This window comes from Hemiscyllium ocellatum, chromosome 24 (assembly GCF_020745735.1).
Source record: "Hemiscyllium ocellatum isolate sHemOce1 chromosome 24, sHemOce1.pat.X.cur, whole genome shotgun sequence".
Lineage (NCBI taxonomy): Eukaryota > Metazoa > Chordata > Chondrichthyes > Orectolobiformes > Hemiscylliidae > Hemiscyllium > Hemiscyllium ocellatum.
Window position 1 is genome coordinate 47007126 of NC_083424.1, and position 15397 is coordinate 47022522.

General features: G+C 40.4%; 1 protein-coding gene across 1 annotated transcript in view; it reads right to left on the bottom strand.

Moving 5' to 3' along the window:
• LOC132827390 (transcobalamin-2-like) overlaps positions 1-15115 on the bottom strand; it is a 55885-nt gene extending 40770 nt beyond the window's left edge. Inside the window, exons 1-2 of the mRNA XM_060844055.1 lie at positions 15007-15115; positions 11376-11454 (exon numbers count right to left, since the gene is read on the bottom strand). Of these exons, the coding sequence (XP_060700038.1) occupies positions 11376-11433 (58 nt within the window). The 5' untranslated portion in view covers positions 11434-11454; positions 15007-15115. The remainder of the gene's footprint in view (positions 1-11375; positions 11455-15006) is intronic.
• Between the last annotated feature and the right edge of the window lie 282 nt (positions 15116-15397).

The window sequence follows — 15397 nt, forward strand, 5'->3', positions numbered from 1 at the left end:
ATGTGCAGGAGTGCTACTCGGTAAGGAAGTGTTCACTGAGAATGTAGGCAATGCACTCCATCACAGGCCAGAAGTCTCAAGTAGAATTCCCAACTTTATAAATGCTTTGTGATCTACTTATTTGACATAAACAGCACTAGAAGGTACACAAATATTGCCATTTAATAACAACTGGAGCCATGAGGGATCATGGGGTTTGTGGAATAGAGTTCAGTAGCACAATTTTCTCCTTTGTAAGGAAACCCTTTTTTTAAGTTCACTTGTAGGGGGCAGATGCCACTGGCTGGGCCACCATTTATTGTCCATCCATAGTTGCCCGAGAAGGTAGTGGTGAGCCCCCTTCATGAAGCAGGCGAAAACAATGACTGCAGATGCTGGAAACCAGATTCTGGATTAGAGTGGTGCTGGAAAAGCACAGCAGTTCAGGCAGCATCCGAGGAGCAGGAAAAATCGATGTGTCGGGCAAAAGCCCTTCATCAGGAAATAGTTCGTTTGGTGTAGGCAACACCCACAATGCTGTTAGGGAGGGAATTCCAGGATTTTAACAGAGTGAGGAAAAGGCAATATACTTCCAGGTCAAGATGGTGAGTGGCTTCATATGGTTTTGTTCCCATCTATCTGTTACTGTTATTCCTCTACATGGCAATGATCATGGATTTGGAAGGTGCAAAGGATCTTGGTAAATTTCTGCAGTGCATCTTGTGGATAGCAACACTGCTGCGACTGAATCAAGCGGATTGCTCTGTCCTGGACGATGTCCAGCTTTTTAAAACGTGGTTGAAGCCACACTTGTCAAGGCACGTGTGGAGTATTCCATCACACTCCTTACTTGTGCCTTGTAGATGGTGGACAGGCTTTGGAGTTGAAATGATGAGTTATGAGCTGTACTATTCCTGGCCTCTGACCTGCTTCTACAGTGTGTGTCTGTGTGTGGATGTCAAGACTGCATTTGAACCACTGTATCATCATGGGAACTTGCAAAACTGGAGTCAATGGGAATCGGGAGGAAAATTCTTGGTTAACGCATAGGAAGATGGTTCTGCTTTGTGGAGGTCAATCATCTCAGCTCCAGGACATCTGTGCATGGAGTTCCTCGGGGTAGTGTCCTATGCTCAACCATCTTCAGCTGCTTCATCAATGACCTTCCCTCTGCCATGAAGTCAGGAATGGGGATGTTTATTAATGATTGCATCAATGGTAACTCCCACAATGTCGATAGTTGAAGATTCAGTGATGGTAAAGCTGTTGAATAGTTAGATTGTATCTTAATAGAGTTGGTATTTGGGTGGCATGGATATTACTTGCCAGTTTCCAGCCTAAGCATGGATACTGTCTAATTCTTGCATTTGTACATGGACTGCTTTCGTATCTGGGAATTGCAAGTGATGCTGAACATTATGCAATCATTAATAAACATCCCCATTCCTGACTTCATGGCAGAGGGAAGGTCATTGATGAAGCAGCTGAAGATGGCTGAGCGTAGGACACTACCCCGAGGAACTCCATGCACAGATGTCCTGGAGCTGAGATGATTGACCTCCAAAAAGCAGAACCATCTTCCTATGCGTTAACCAAGAATTTTCCTCCCGATTCCCATTGACTCCAGTTTTGCAAGTTCCCATGATGATAGTGGTTCAAATGCAGCCTTGACATCAAGGACTGTCACGCTCATCTCACCAATGGAATTCAATTTTGTCCAAGTTTCAACCGAGGCTATAATGAGGTCAAGAGCTGAGTGGCCTTGGCAGAACCCAAATTGGGCATCACTGAGCGACTTATTGCTGAGCAAATGTTGCTTAATAGTACTGCTGCTGGTACCTTCTATCGCTTTACAAATGATCAAGGAAAGACAGATAGGATGTTTTTGGTTGGACTGGATTTGTCCTATATTGTGTATACAGCACATACTTGGGCAATTTTCCACATTGCCGAGTAGATGCCAGTGTTGTAACTGTACTTGTTCCAGCAGTAAGTTCTGGAGCACAAGTCATCAGTAAATATTTCCAGAATGTTGTCAGGGCCCATAACCTTTGCTGAATGACATATTCTTGTCTCTTGTTCGTTATGTCAGAAATGTGATACTGAGAAAATATTTATTCAGATGAAGAAAGTTGAGAATGAGCGCACACTATTTTAAAGATTAGATACAGAGGTCATTTGGGGGAGGGACATCATTAGCATTTTAGAAGAGGGTTTCCTTGGACCGGTATCAGATTGGAGAAAAAAAACGTTTGCTGTGGGAGACCAAAGACCAATAAGTTTAACATCAGTCAACAGGACATTGTTAGAATCCATTATTAACAAAGTCATAACAGGACATTTGGAAAGTCAAAATGCAAACCATCTGAGCATGGTTAATAATGGTTTGACTAACTTGCTCGAGTTCTTCAAAGATGTAACAAGTAAAATAGATAATGAGAATCATGTAGATGTAGTATATCTGGACTTCCAGACAGCATTTGATAAGATGCCTCACAAAAGGTTAATACACATTGCAAGATCATGAAGTTGAGAATAATTTATTAGCTTGACTAGATAATTTGCTAACCAACAGAAAGCAGACAGTCAAAATAAATGGGTCTGGTTCTGGTTGGCAAGATGCAACTAGTGGGGTGCCACAGTGTTCAGCCATTGGGCCCCAAATATTTAAATTTATATTTATTACTTAGATGTAGGGATAGAAGGTTCTACAGTCAAATTTGAAGACAACACTAAAACAGGTGGAAAGGTAAGATGCAGGAAAGAAAAAAAGAAATGTTCGAATGGTTATGGATAGGTGAGGAATAGAAAAGCAACTTATTGTCTAAATGGAGGGAAACCTCAGTGCTGTCAGGGCAGAAGGATTTGGGTGTCTTCAAGAATAAATTGCAGAAAACCAGCTTGCAGATGCAGCAGGTATCGACGAAAGCAAATGGAATTTTGACATTTATTGCTAAACAAAGAGGGCATTAAAGTAGGGAAGTGTTGCTGGAAGTGTACAAGGCTTTAGTGAGACTACACCAGAGTATAGCATACAGTTTTGGTCCACTTGACGGCGTCAGAGTTGCATTGGAGACAGTTCAGAGGAGATCCACTTGATTGATTCCAGAGGTGAGGGATTTTTTGTTAGGAAGGGAGATCATGCAGATTAGGCCTATACCCACTCGAGTTTAGAATAATGAGATCTAATTGAGGCATGCAAGATGTGGGGCAATCGCAAATGAGACGTCACAGTTTTAGGAAAAAGGGGAGCAGATTTAAAATAGAGGAGGAGGAGAAAATACTTTTCTCAAAAGGTGGTAAATCTGTGGAAATCATTATCCCCAAGTGCACTTGACGCTGGGATACTCAGTGAATTTGAGGAGGAGTTAAACAAACGTTTAATTATGAACAGATTGAAAGATTATGGGGATTGAACAGAAAAGTGAAGTTGAGGCCAGGATGAGATCAGTTATGATGGTACTGAATGGCAGAGCAGGTTCCTGGGGCTGGATTGTCTGCTCAGAGTTCTTATGTTTTTTATATGTGGACACCTACCAATCAAAACAAGAGATGCAAAAAGACTTGTAAAAAATGAAGGAGACAACAATCTGGGCAGAGAAGGAATATGGGACAGTTTCACTCAGGCAAGGGAATCTACATGTGACTATATTATACTCTTATCATACAATAAACAAACACAAAGTACATGATTGTGCATAACATGTGCACATCAGGGCTATGGAATCAAGGTCTACAGTTTCAAAGCCACAACAGCTCTTTGATCAAGAGGCCAACTGGTTCATGACCTCCCGGAGCTTTATAACTCTAACCATACAATCATTAACCCTTTAACCTGTGCTGTCTCAGTTTGACATAGAACAGTCTAGTTGCAAGTCTTTGACATACTTAAAACCTTGTAATGAGCTTTCAGTATGTTAAAGTATACAGACCGGAGACTTGTAACTCTCTTATCCAAACCAAGACCCAAGGGCATGTCCACTTATGTTCTTTTCCAATTCAACCAAAATTAAAATAAACAATGTTTGCTGAAAGACTGTTGGCTGCTTGAAGTTTGGACTCATTCTGTCCATCAGCAGCAGCTATCATTCTCAAGCCCATAGTCATCCTGTGAACATCCAAAACAATGAAATCTCCTACAGCATTCACGAGACAATTTACTGGCTCAAGAAGACATTGAAAGGTCAGCACGGCAATGGGTTTGTAACATCTTTCATTAATTATTTGTTCTGGGTTTCACTTATGTCCTCAACTAATCCATTGTCAACAATAGCAAAGAGTTTACAAACCATATCATTTCTGAAACTGCAACAAAATCAATTCTTACCCAACCCTATTCTATAGTGTTAATCTCTCATACAACAGAACAGAATTAAATATTAGGAAGCCTATCCTTTGGCTCTAATAAAAAGTCAGAAATACATCCTATGCACCCATTAACAGATTTCATGCACATTCACATGACAAGGTACACTCCTGTCAGTTTGTCTCAGATGATAATGAGATACATTTAATCAGATTGCTTATCTGCCTGTGAATTCTATTTTCAAGCTATTCCTGTGACAATTACAACTATTGCCATGTTGCACATAATCCTGCACTTCCAGTAACACATACGATCATGTACCCAAATCTGGCTCATTTTCCAAACTGCACAGTGCCTCGTTAACATCTGGTTGTATGAGTTAACAGGAACAACATGTTTGGAACAGCCCTTGATGAAATCTGCCATTAGAATTAATCTTAAGGTCGCTGAGAAAAAAGTCTAGTTTGTCTCCAAATTGCTACTTATTCAAGAGGTGCAAAGTTGATTTTAGAAATCCAGTAGATTTGTGGAATTAATCATCTGCTTTGTTTCTTCCTATGGTGGTGGGGTAAATCAGTAGCTTTCGCTGTCTCCTCCACGAACCAAAGTTTACAATTGCACAAATGTAGATTTGTGGCAGCTTCAATGATTATTAGAATTTAATTTAATTTGTGGTGGCCTAATTGCTTTTAGGGAAAGGTTTAAAGTTTTATGTGATGGACCTTTTAAGGAATAGGTTTCTCTGTAAAATGATTTGAGACCTACTTCCAGTAACTGATGAAGCCATTTGGGAGATGCATTTTTGTTTACCCTAGTTTCATACAATTTATTACAGGCGAATGTAGATTCCTGTGTGTGGTTGCTTTCAGGCACTTCTAGTTTCAAACAGGCAGGGAACATTTTGCTCATGCTGAACTCAGTTGAAACTCTATGTGCTGGCCAATGGGAGTTAAACGTTGATAACTGCAAACATTGAGTTAGACTTCTTGAAGTAGACAAGAATGAGAAGCTCAAGATCCCAGCGTTAAAGCCCATTAGAACTAGTAGAGTCTGATTTGAGGTGGCTACATTTACGATTCTAGCAATGCCCATGATAAAATGGAAAACTATCATGGTGGCATGATTGAACAAGACTTAAGAGGCCAAGTAGCCAGAAGGCACAAGAGTTCTCAGCCTTCATATTTGAAATATTTGAAACAGCACTCAAGCAAGTAGCTTATGTTCCAATTTCTGGTGAGTGTCTGACGAGTTTGTTCAGAGTGTAGGTCAAACAAAATTAATGAAATTTGATTTAGTGTACATGTAAATTCAATGTATTTCTAACATAAATTTTTAACATTGTCTTTTAACATAAATGACTACTGTAAATAAAAGTGTAGTTATTAGTATTCATGTTTTGATTTGTGTTCAACAAAATTATTTTACTTTGGATAATCAACTATGTGGCTTCATTCCTAAATACTAGAACTTAAAGATTTCCAAAAGCAGTAAACATATTGTTGGTCTCTATTGAGAAAATAACAAATTAAAATGAACTAATGAAATATTTCTTCCAGAGACTATAGTAGAGGTTATGTTAATGTTGCTGTTGCAAAGTTGACTGCCAACTCTCTTACACTATCTGGCCCCTTTCCCATGAGCTTTTGGGACTGTTAGCCACAAATCACCCTATACTTAAACTGATCGAAATTCCCAAAAGGATTTGTTAAATACTCAAATCTTTAAAAGAGGTTAATCTATAAATTACATCTCCTATTTATATCAAGCTTTGCATGGGTTCAGAAATACACAGATTTTTCTAGAATATATTATTTATAATTTTGCAATGAAAGCTGTGTAAAGTTTCTCAGGAAATTTACCTGCCCTGCTGCAAGCTCTGAAATTTCCCAGTCATGACCTATCAGAAATGCCCTGCAGCCTGTCCAGTGAATACCGTGGGGACAAAGTTGATTTGTGTCAACAAAATCTGGTCCAAAGGCTTTTCCAAAAACACAATAATAATAAAGCAAAAATATCTTACTTACTGGCCTATTTAAAGTGTAGAATAAGGAAAGAATTGTGTCTCAGCACCATTGACAAGTTTCACCCTTAGTAAAACAAATAAAGGTTCATTGGCATAATGGAGTTCTTGAATGTATTCGCGATAGTTTTCTTGAACAGTATGTAAATGGAACAAACGAGGGAGCAAGCTATCCTAGATCTGGTCCTGTATAATAATGCAGGAATAATTAATGATCTTATAGTTAGGGATCTTCTTGGAAGGAGCGATCACAGTATGGCTGAATTTAGCATACAGATGGAAAGTGCAAAGGCAAAATCTAATACCAAGGTCCTGTACTTAAGTAAGGGAGACTACAATAGGATGAGGGAGTGGTTGGTTAAAGTTTGTGAGAAGATTTGTAGCTCGGGTGCTCGTTGTTGTGGTTCTGTTCACCGAGCAGGGAATTTGTGTTGCAGACGTTTCGTCCCCTGTCTAGGTGACATCCTCAGTGCTTGGGGGCCTCCTGTGAAGCGCTTCTGTGATGTTTCCTCCGGCATTTATAGTGATTTGTATCTGCCGCTTCCGGTTGTCAGTTCCAGCTGTCCGCTGCAGTGATCGGTATATTGGGTCCAGGTCGATGTGCTTATTGATTGAATCTGTGGATGAGTGCCATGCCTCTGGGAATTCCCTGGCTGTTCTCTGTTTGGCTTGTCCTCTTAAAGTAGTGTTGTCCCAGTCGAACTCATGTTGCCTGAGTTCGGGACAACTGGGCCAACACTACTATTATAGGACAAGCCAAACAGAGAACAGCCAGGGAATTCCCAGAGGCATGGCACTCATCCACAGATTCAATCAATAAGCACATCGACCTGGACCCAATATACCGATCACTGCAGCGGACAGCTGGAACTGACAACCGGAAGCGGCAGAGACAAATCACTATAAATGCCGGAGGAAACATCACAGAAGCGCTTCACAGGAGGCCCCCAAGCACTGAGGATGTCACCTAGACAGGGGACGAAACGTCTGCAACACAAATTCCCAGCTCGGTGAACAGAACCACAACAACAGTAGTCGGTTGAAGTAGACTGGAAGCAAAGACTTTATGGTGGGACAGTTGATGAACAATGGAGGACTTTCAAAGCAATTTTTCAAAGTTCTCAGCAAAAATATAAATCAGTGAAAAGGAAGGACTGTAAGAGAAGGGGTAATCTGCCATGGGTGTCTAAGGAAATAAGGGAGGCTACAAGATGAAAGAAAAGATATACAAAATGGTTAAGATCAGCAGGAAACTAGAAGATTGGGAAAACTTTAAATGTTAACAAAAAGCCACTAAAAGAGCTATAAAGAAAAGTAAGATAAATTATGAGGAAAAAACTAGCTCAGAATATAAAGACAGGTAGCAAAAATTTCTTATAGAGATATAAAACAGAGTGGCTGAAGTAAACATCCTATAGAGGATGAGAAGGAGGTCTTTAGTAATGTGATATGATGAAATGGCCAAGGCACTGAATAGATATTTTGTGTCAGTCTTCACAGTGGAGGACATGAATAACAAACCAGTAATTGACAAAGAGACAAAGATAAGCAAGGACCTGAAAACAATCATTATCACGGGAGAGGTAATGTTGGGTAAACTAATGGAGCTAAGGGTAGATAAGTTTCCTGGCCCTGATGTAATGTATCCCAGGTTACTAAAAGAGATGGTGGGAGAAATAGCAAATGCACTTGTGGTAATTTTCAAAAATTTATTGGACTCTGGAGCAGTTCTAGCAGATTAGAAAACCGCAAATGTGATGCCACTGTTTAAAAAGGGAGGTAGACAAAAGATGGTGAATTATAGACCAGTTAGCTGAACTTCTATAGTGGGGAAAAGGCTTGAGTGTATTATTAAGGTATCCAGATAGAAATTGTCCCATTGGGCAGACGCAGCATGGGTACATGAAGGGCAGGTCAAGTATAACTAATTTATTGGAATTCTGTGAAGACATTCCAAAGCAAAGTCTTTGGAGTGCAATTCCGGTTGACAATCAATGACTAGTGGTGTCCCTCAGGAATCAGTGTTGGGACTGCAATTATTTACAATTTACATAGATGAATTGGAGTTGGGGACTACATGTAGTGTGTCAAAGTTTTCAGATGACACTAAGATGAGTGGCAGAGCAAAGCGTGCAAAGGACTAAAACTTTGCAACGGGACATAGATAGTTTTAGTGAGCGGGGGAAGGTCTAGCAGATGGAGTACAATGTTAATTAATGCGAAATCATCCATTTTGGTAGGAATAATAGTAAAACAGACTATTACTTGAATAGTATCAAATCGCAGCATGCTGCTGTGCAGAGGGACCTTGCTGCCCTGGTGTATGAGTCCCAGAAGGTTAGCCTGCAGGTACAAGGTAATTAAGAAGGCAAAGGGAATTTTGTCCTTCATTGCTAAAGGGATTAAGTTTAAAAGCAGGGAGGTTATGTTGCAGCTGGTAGGATGGTGGTGAGGCCACACCTGGAGTACAGCATGCAGTTTTGGTCTCCTTACTTGAGAAAAGGATGTACTGGCACCAGAGGGGGTTCATTAGGTTGATTCCAGAGTTGAGGAGGTTTGGCTTATGAGGAGAGACTGAGTAGATTAGGATTATCTTCACTGGAATTTAGAAACATGAGGGGGATCTTATAGAAACATATAAAATTATGAAAGGAATAGATAAGATAGAAGTAGAGAGGATGTTTTCACTGATGCGTGAAAATAAAACAAGAGGGCACTGCCTCAAAATTAGGGGCAGATTTAGGACCGAATTGAGAAGGAACTTCTTCACCCAGAGGGTTGTGAATCTATGGAATTCCCTGCCCAGTGAAGTAGTGGAGGTGCATACAATTACAACATTTAAAAGATATCTGGATGGATACGTGAATCAGAAGGGTTAGAAGGTTATTGGCCAAATACTGGCAAACGGGACTAGATTAATTTATGATATCTGGTCAGCATGGATGAGTTGAACCGAAGGGTCTGTCTCTGTGTTGTACAACCCTATGGCTCTATAACAATCCTGCAATTTTATAATACATTTACCATAGTCAAACTACCCTAACCGTTCCACAAATGGACAATGTAATTGGAAAAGGTAAAAACAATGACTGCAGATGCTGGAAACCAGATTCTGGATTAGTGGTGCTGGAAGAGCACAGCAGTTCAGGCAGCATCCGAGGAGCAGTAAAATCGACCTTTCCTGGCTGTATTCCTGAAGAAGGGCTTTTGCCTGAAATGTCGATTTTACTGCTATTCGGATGTTGCTTGAACTGCTGTGCTCTTCCAGCACCACTAATCTAGAAAATGTAACTGGAAAAGTAGACTACAGAAGGTAAGTACATTTCAGAGATATGAGGGAATCACCAGTCTCCACAATACTTTGTTTTAATCATTTCGACTACGCACTCAAAATATCTGATGCGCAATATTCCAGTCAAACATGCGAGTAGTCTCATTTTTTTTTGCAATTACAGAATACAATGTGTTGAAGAAATCTGAAAAATTCAGCTACAGACACTTTTTTGTAGTTGCTTTTCTGGTCTACACAGATATTACATGCCAAACTCAGCAGAAAGCAAATTCATAATCACCATTGGTCAAGGCTGTTAGCATAATTGAAACCTTTCCCCTCTCCACGGTGAGCAAAACCTCCTGTGAGTTCATTGATAACTTTTCCTCTTAACAGGAATGACCATGCCTCTTGCTTCTAACAATTACCGTATGATATCACAGAGCTGCTGTTGGAGACATTTGGAACAGATATTTTCAAAGGGTGGCAATTCATATTCATGAGATCAGCAAGAACGTAAGAATGTTTAGAAAATTCAAATAAAATTAAACTCTTTAATAAACTTTTCCTTTCTAATCTCAACCTTACTTTCCATCACATTCCTAACTTGCCTCTTCCTCCAGGGGAGGTGAGGTGAGGGCAAGTAAGAGACACAAAAGAGGAAAAGTGAGGAGAGAGGACAAAATGCTCATTGTGAACATTGAACATCAGCAGCAGCACAGTCCCCTAATGTTGAATTGTGCAATAGTACTCTTCAGTATTTCATATCTAAAAACTCAAACTGGAGTGCTGGAGAAACCCGTGGGTCAATGTTGAATCAAAGTCAGTAAATGAGGGGAGAATACTCTTGAAAGCAAAACTCTTCTGTGAACTGATCCACTCAAGAGTAGGCAATACAGCCACTTTCAAAACAGAAGTGAAAAGACTGAAAACAGGCAGGAGAATGTTCCTTCATCCTGTCATTTCCGCTGTACCCTTCTACAGTCTTAATGTTGGATTGAGAGAATAATTGTAGAAAAATTTTAAGAGGTGCAACTCTTCTTCGATTGCAAGTATTGCAATACTAACATTGTTTTTAATAAAAGGGAAGTGCAACATCTATGTGTTTTAAAGCAAGTATAATAAAACTAAAAGTCTACTGCACAGTTTGGAAAAATACAACACCCATCTGGAATTAAATTGAGACATCAATGGAATCAGTGCCTGATCAGAAAGATAGATCTGGAGACCACGCAAGAAATTATACCCTTTTGTAAAAGGGATATTGATAGTGAGAATTTGCACCTCATATCCACGAGACAACATTGAACACAATACCTCTTACATATTAGCCCTATCATGAGTCATGAAACAGAAAATGCTGCAAATTATTGCAACTTTACTGTACATCTCCCTCAATGTAAGTTACACTGTGTCAAGTCTACTGAGTAAAACCGACAAGGATTGCTGCACAAGATGGAAGCCAGGGTGCTGGCTGTGAAGTTTACTCTAACAATTTGCTCAGTAGTTAGCACTGCTTCCTCACAGCACCAATGACTCAGCACATTCTCCCCATGTCTGCATGGGTTTCCTCCAGGTGCTCCAGTATCCTCCCACAGTCCAAAGATGTACAGGTTAGTCGGATTGGCCATGCTAAATTGCCCATAACTTACCAGGGACGTGTGGGCTATGCGGATTAGACATGGGAAGTGTCAGGTTGCAGGGATAGGGTGGGATGCTCTTCACAGGGTTGATGAGGACTTGTTGGGCCGAATGGCCTGTTTCCACACTGAAGGAATTCTATGATGGGTTATACTTACTGACTGACAGGAAGAGGACCTGCATGCAGGAGATCAACAGCAACTTTCCGGGCTGCATAACGTTCTTCAGGAAACCAACCTGTTCCACAAAGCACAGAATGAAAAATGCCTTAAATGTTTTCCTTTGATTGACAGGAAAAAAGTGACAATTATTGATCATTTACATAAACTATCTAATCATTAGGGACATCTGTCATTGACAGTTCCAATTATTCATCAAAATACATCTTGAGGATTTTATCACAAGTTAAAATATGCCATTCAGTCCCGATGGAGATAGCTGATGTGGCATCATGCTTTGGGCAGCCTTGCTTTAAACTGAGCAGATTCAATAAAGACACCATTCAGAACAGCAATAAAATAGCTCAAGCTCGAAGGAAGTATTCAATATATTGCAAATTGTAACATGTTGTTACATAGTGATGATAGTGAAAGATGCTGAAATTGTATAATAATTCCAATAATTAAAAAACAAGTAACTGAAAGATTCTTCCATTCATTACGTTGGGTACAAAACTAGGTTCAGAAAAGATATACAAGGATGTTGCTAAGGCTCTACAGGCTGTTTTCCCTGGGGCGTCAAAGGCTGAGGGGTGAACTTATAGAGGTTTATAAAATCATGAGAGGCATGGATAGGGATCAATAGACAAGGTATTTTCCCTGGGGTGGGGGAGTCCAGAACTAGAGGACATAGGTTTAGGGTGACAGGGGAAAGATATAAAAGGGACCACACGGGCAACATCTTCACGCAGAGGATGATGCTGTAAAAGGCATCTGGATGGGCATATGAATAGGAAGGGTTTGGAGGAATATGGACCAAGTGCTGGCAAATGAAGCTAGATTAATTAAGGATATCTGGTCTGCATGGATGAATTGGACCAAAGGGTCTGTTTCCATGCTGTACATCTGTATGACTCTATTACCTGCACAACATAGAAACTTAACAATACTTTCAAAAATGGGATGAGCTATTAGTACAACTTAAAATTCAAAAATGAAAAAACAAACCTACAGGAGCAAAAGAAAGTCCAAAGTAAGGGTGATAATTCTCATTAAATTCTGAAGATGTATAAATTATATGAACTCAAATAGCAAACATCTTGGACTCTCCAGAGGCTCCAAGCATCACAGATTCCAGCCTTCAGACAACTGAATTCCTTCCACGTGATATCAAGGAACCACTGCAGGCACTGGATACTGCAAAGACTATGAGCTCGGACACATTCTAGTATGGTACTGAAGACTGTGCCCCTGAACTTGTTGCACCCACATCCCATGGATGGGAAATTGAAAGAGTGAAAATTCAGTCACTTTCCCATCTTTCCTCACCACTGCTCAATTGAAATCTGAAGCTGGCTTCTTTTTTCAGCAAAAATACAACCATGAGCCTTCACTATCTGCTTCTTTGTGGTACAGTAATTGAAATAAATATATAAGCAATTTTTGAAGGTCTTGGTGTGTAAACAAGCAGCACAACACTGAGCTCTAATTAATTTTAAAAATCAAAAAATGCCGATACCAATTATTATTTCTGCCTCTCACTGGTATTGGGACAGGGCCGATTATGTAAAACAAGGGACTTTGAATCACATCTCAAACCATCATTACCTTTTGATGTGCTCTGATTAATTTTACACTCCCACCCTCGCTGGATACTTTCCCTCCCATATCAAATGCCCAACTAACACAGTACACACTGTACATAGTGAGGTCAAAACAAACAAAATTCCTGGTCCGTACCTGCAAGATACTTTCAAATTATATTAAAGGCCACAGCCATGCCATTATCTCCCCCCAACTACCTTTGAATAGTTAATGTTAACACAAGGACAGCACAGAGTTTTTTTTGTAAAATCAACTTGCTCAGGAGGTAATACAGAAATTCAAGCCTCCTGGTTCTAAAGTCGGACACTATTACTACACCATCAGAACTTTTAACAGCAGCAACAGAATATTTTCTAATCAACCTGGTCAGAGATATGAAAAGACACCTATGGAGAAGGTGGGACTTGAACGCAGGCTTCCAGGCCAGAAATATAGACACTACCACTGCACCAAAAGAGCCCTTATCGAGGTGGAGCAGTGGTTCAGTAGTTAGCACTGCTGCCCACAGTGCCAGGGACCAGGATTCGATTCTAGCTTTGGGTGACATGTCTATGGACATTCTGTGTCTGCATGGGTTTCCACTGGGTGACCTGGTCTCTCCCAGAGTCCAAAGATATGCAGGTTAGCTGGATTCGCTATGGGAAATTGCCCATAATGTGCAGGCTCGGTAAATAAGGATTATGGGGATAGGATGGGGATCTGGGTCTAGGTGGGATGCTCTTGAGAGTTGGTGCAGACTTGATGGGCCAAATAGCCTCTTTCCACACTGTAGAGATTCTATGAACAGACACAAGAGTAGTCCATAGGATGCACCTGCTCCATTGTTCCACCTGATTGGGGCTGATCTCAGGCTTTGGTTCCACATTTCCACAATACCGGGGTAGATCACATAAGATTCACAACCCTCTGATTGAAGACATTTTTCTTCAGTGCTAAAAGATTAACCCAAAACTGTGCCCCTTGATTGAAATTCCCCCAGCTAGGGGCAGCATCTACACCTTTGATCTTCAATGTTTTAACACTTCTCACCATTCTAAACTGCAAAGTTCACCTCAGCCTCACATCAGACAAGTGAAATTAAGAGGATACAAATTTATATGCAGATAGGGACATGTTACACAAAAATGTACACCGAATGTGCTACATTTCAGGTCAAAATTTAAGACCATAAATCATTTATCCTGCAGGTAACCTTTTAAAAATTATTCATTCCAGGATGTCAGGTTAGCATCTATTGCTTACCCCACAGGGCAATTAAGAGCCAACCCTGCTGTGGGTCTGCAAGGATGGCATTTCCTTCCTTAACGGACGTTAGTGAATCAGATAGGTTTTTTTTAAATCGATTAGAAATTATACCACTTGGTCATCGCATCCCCGTTTTTGGCTAAGTGCTCGTGGAGACAGTTTTAGATCAATAGATGTATTTTCCATTATCATGCAAGTTTCTGTTGTCGCATAGGTGAGACTTGAACCCAGGACTTCAGGGCCAGAGGTTCGGACACGACCACTACATTACATGAACCCTACTGGTTCTCTTATAAGAAAGGAACGTACGCGTATGACAACTGAATTGTGGTGGGCCTCAGATGTAGTTATAAAGTCATGACAAAGTTCTATTTGAACTTTTAACTCCTATTGTTGATTTTAAACCTCCACATTCAGGCCTGTCCCTGAACGAAACGCAAATAGAGAAGCGAGACTGGATAGCAGGGAAGAAAGAATTTCCGTTAAAAATGCTCAGGGCCAAAGACAAGTGGAAAAACAAATTATAAAGATAGGTTCAACAACAAATGTAGGCTGATTTTCGTCGCAGTAATAGATTCCTGTGCGAAAATCTTGGCTTTATAACGTTCCCCAGTATCACAAAGTTTAGTCTGCAAGCAACACAGCAATCCCAATTCGGATAGGAAAATACAACACATCCCTGATCCCAAAATCAACGGGACAGATTCCCAAATCGCGAGGTCATGAGCAACTAACACAGCACCGTCCATCGAACACCAAAAAAAAATCAAAAGATACACACTAGCCGCCGGCTCTTGTTCTTGTGAAATGGTGAGTTTCTATCTCTTCGGGTCGAGTCAGTATCATGTGAGCTCTCAGCTGACTCTATTCGACATTGCCTCCGGGCTGAGTGAGCTTGGCTTTCTGGAACAACTCATGTACTTCCGCTTTACACACTGACCTGTTGAGTCCATGTGGATAGTTTAAAGTACACGGATTTCGTATCTAATATATCTCTATTTGCAACCAGCAATATTGATTTACAACATGTATCTTTGAGAACTGTTGTGTAACACAGTATACAGCACGTATAATATGTACTTACATTTATTCATGGGCATGGTATGCTTTATTGATTAGAACATTAAATATAGGAGTTGGGAGGTCATGTTGCAGCTGTACAGGACATTGGT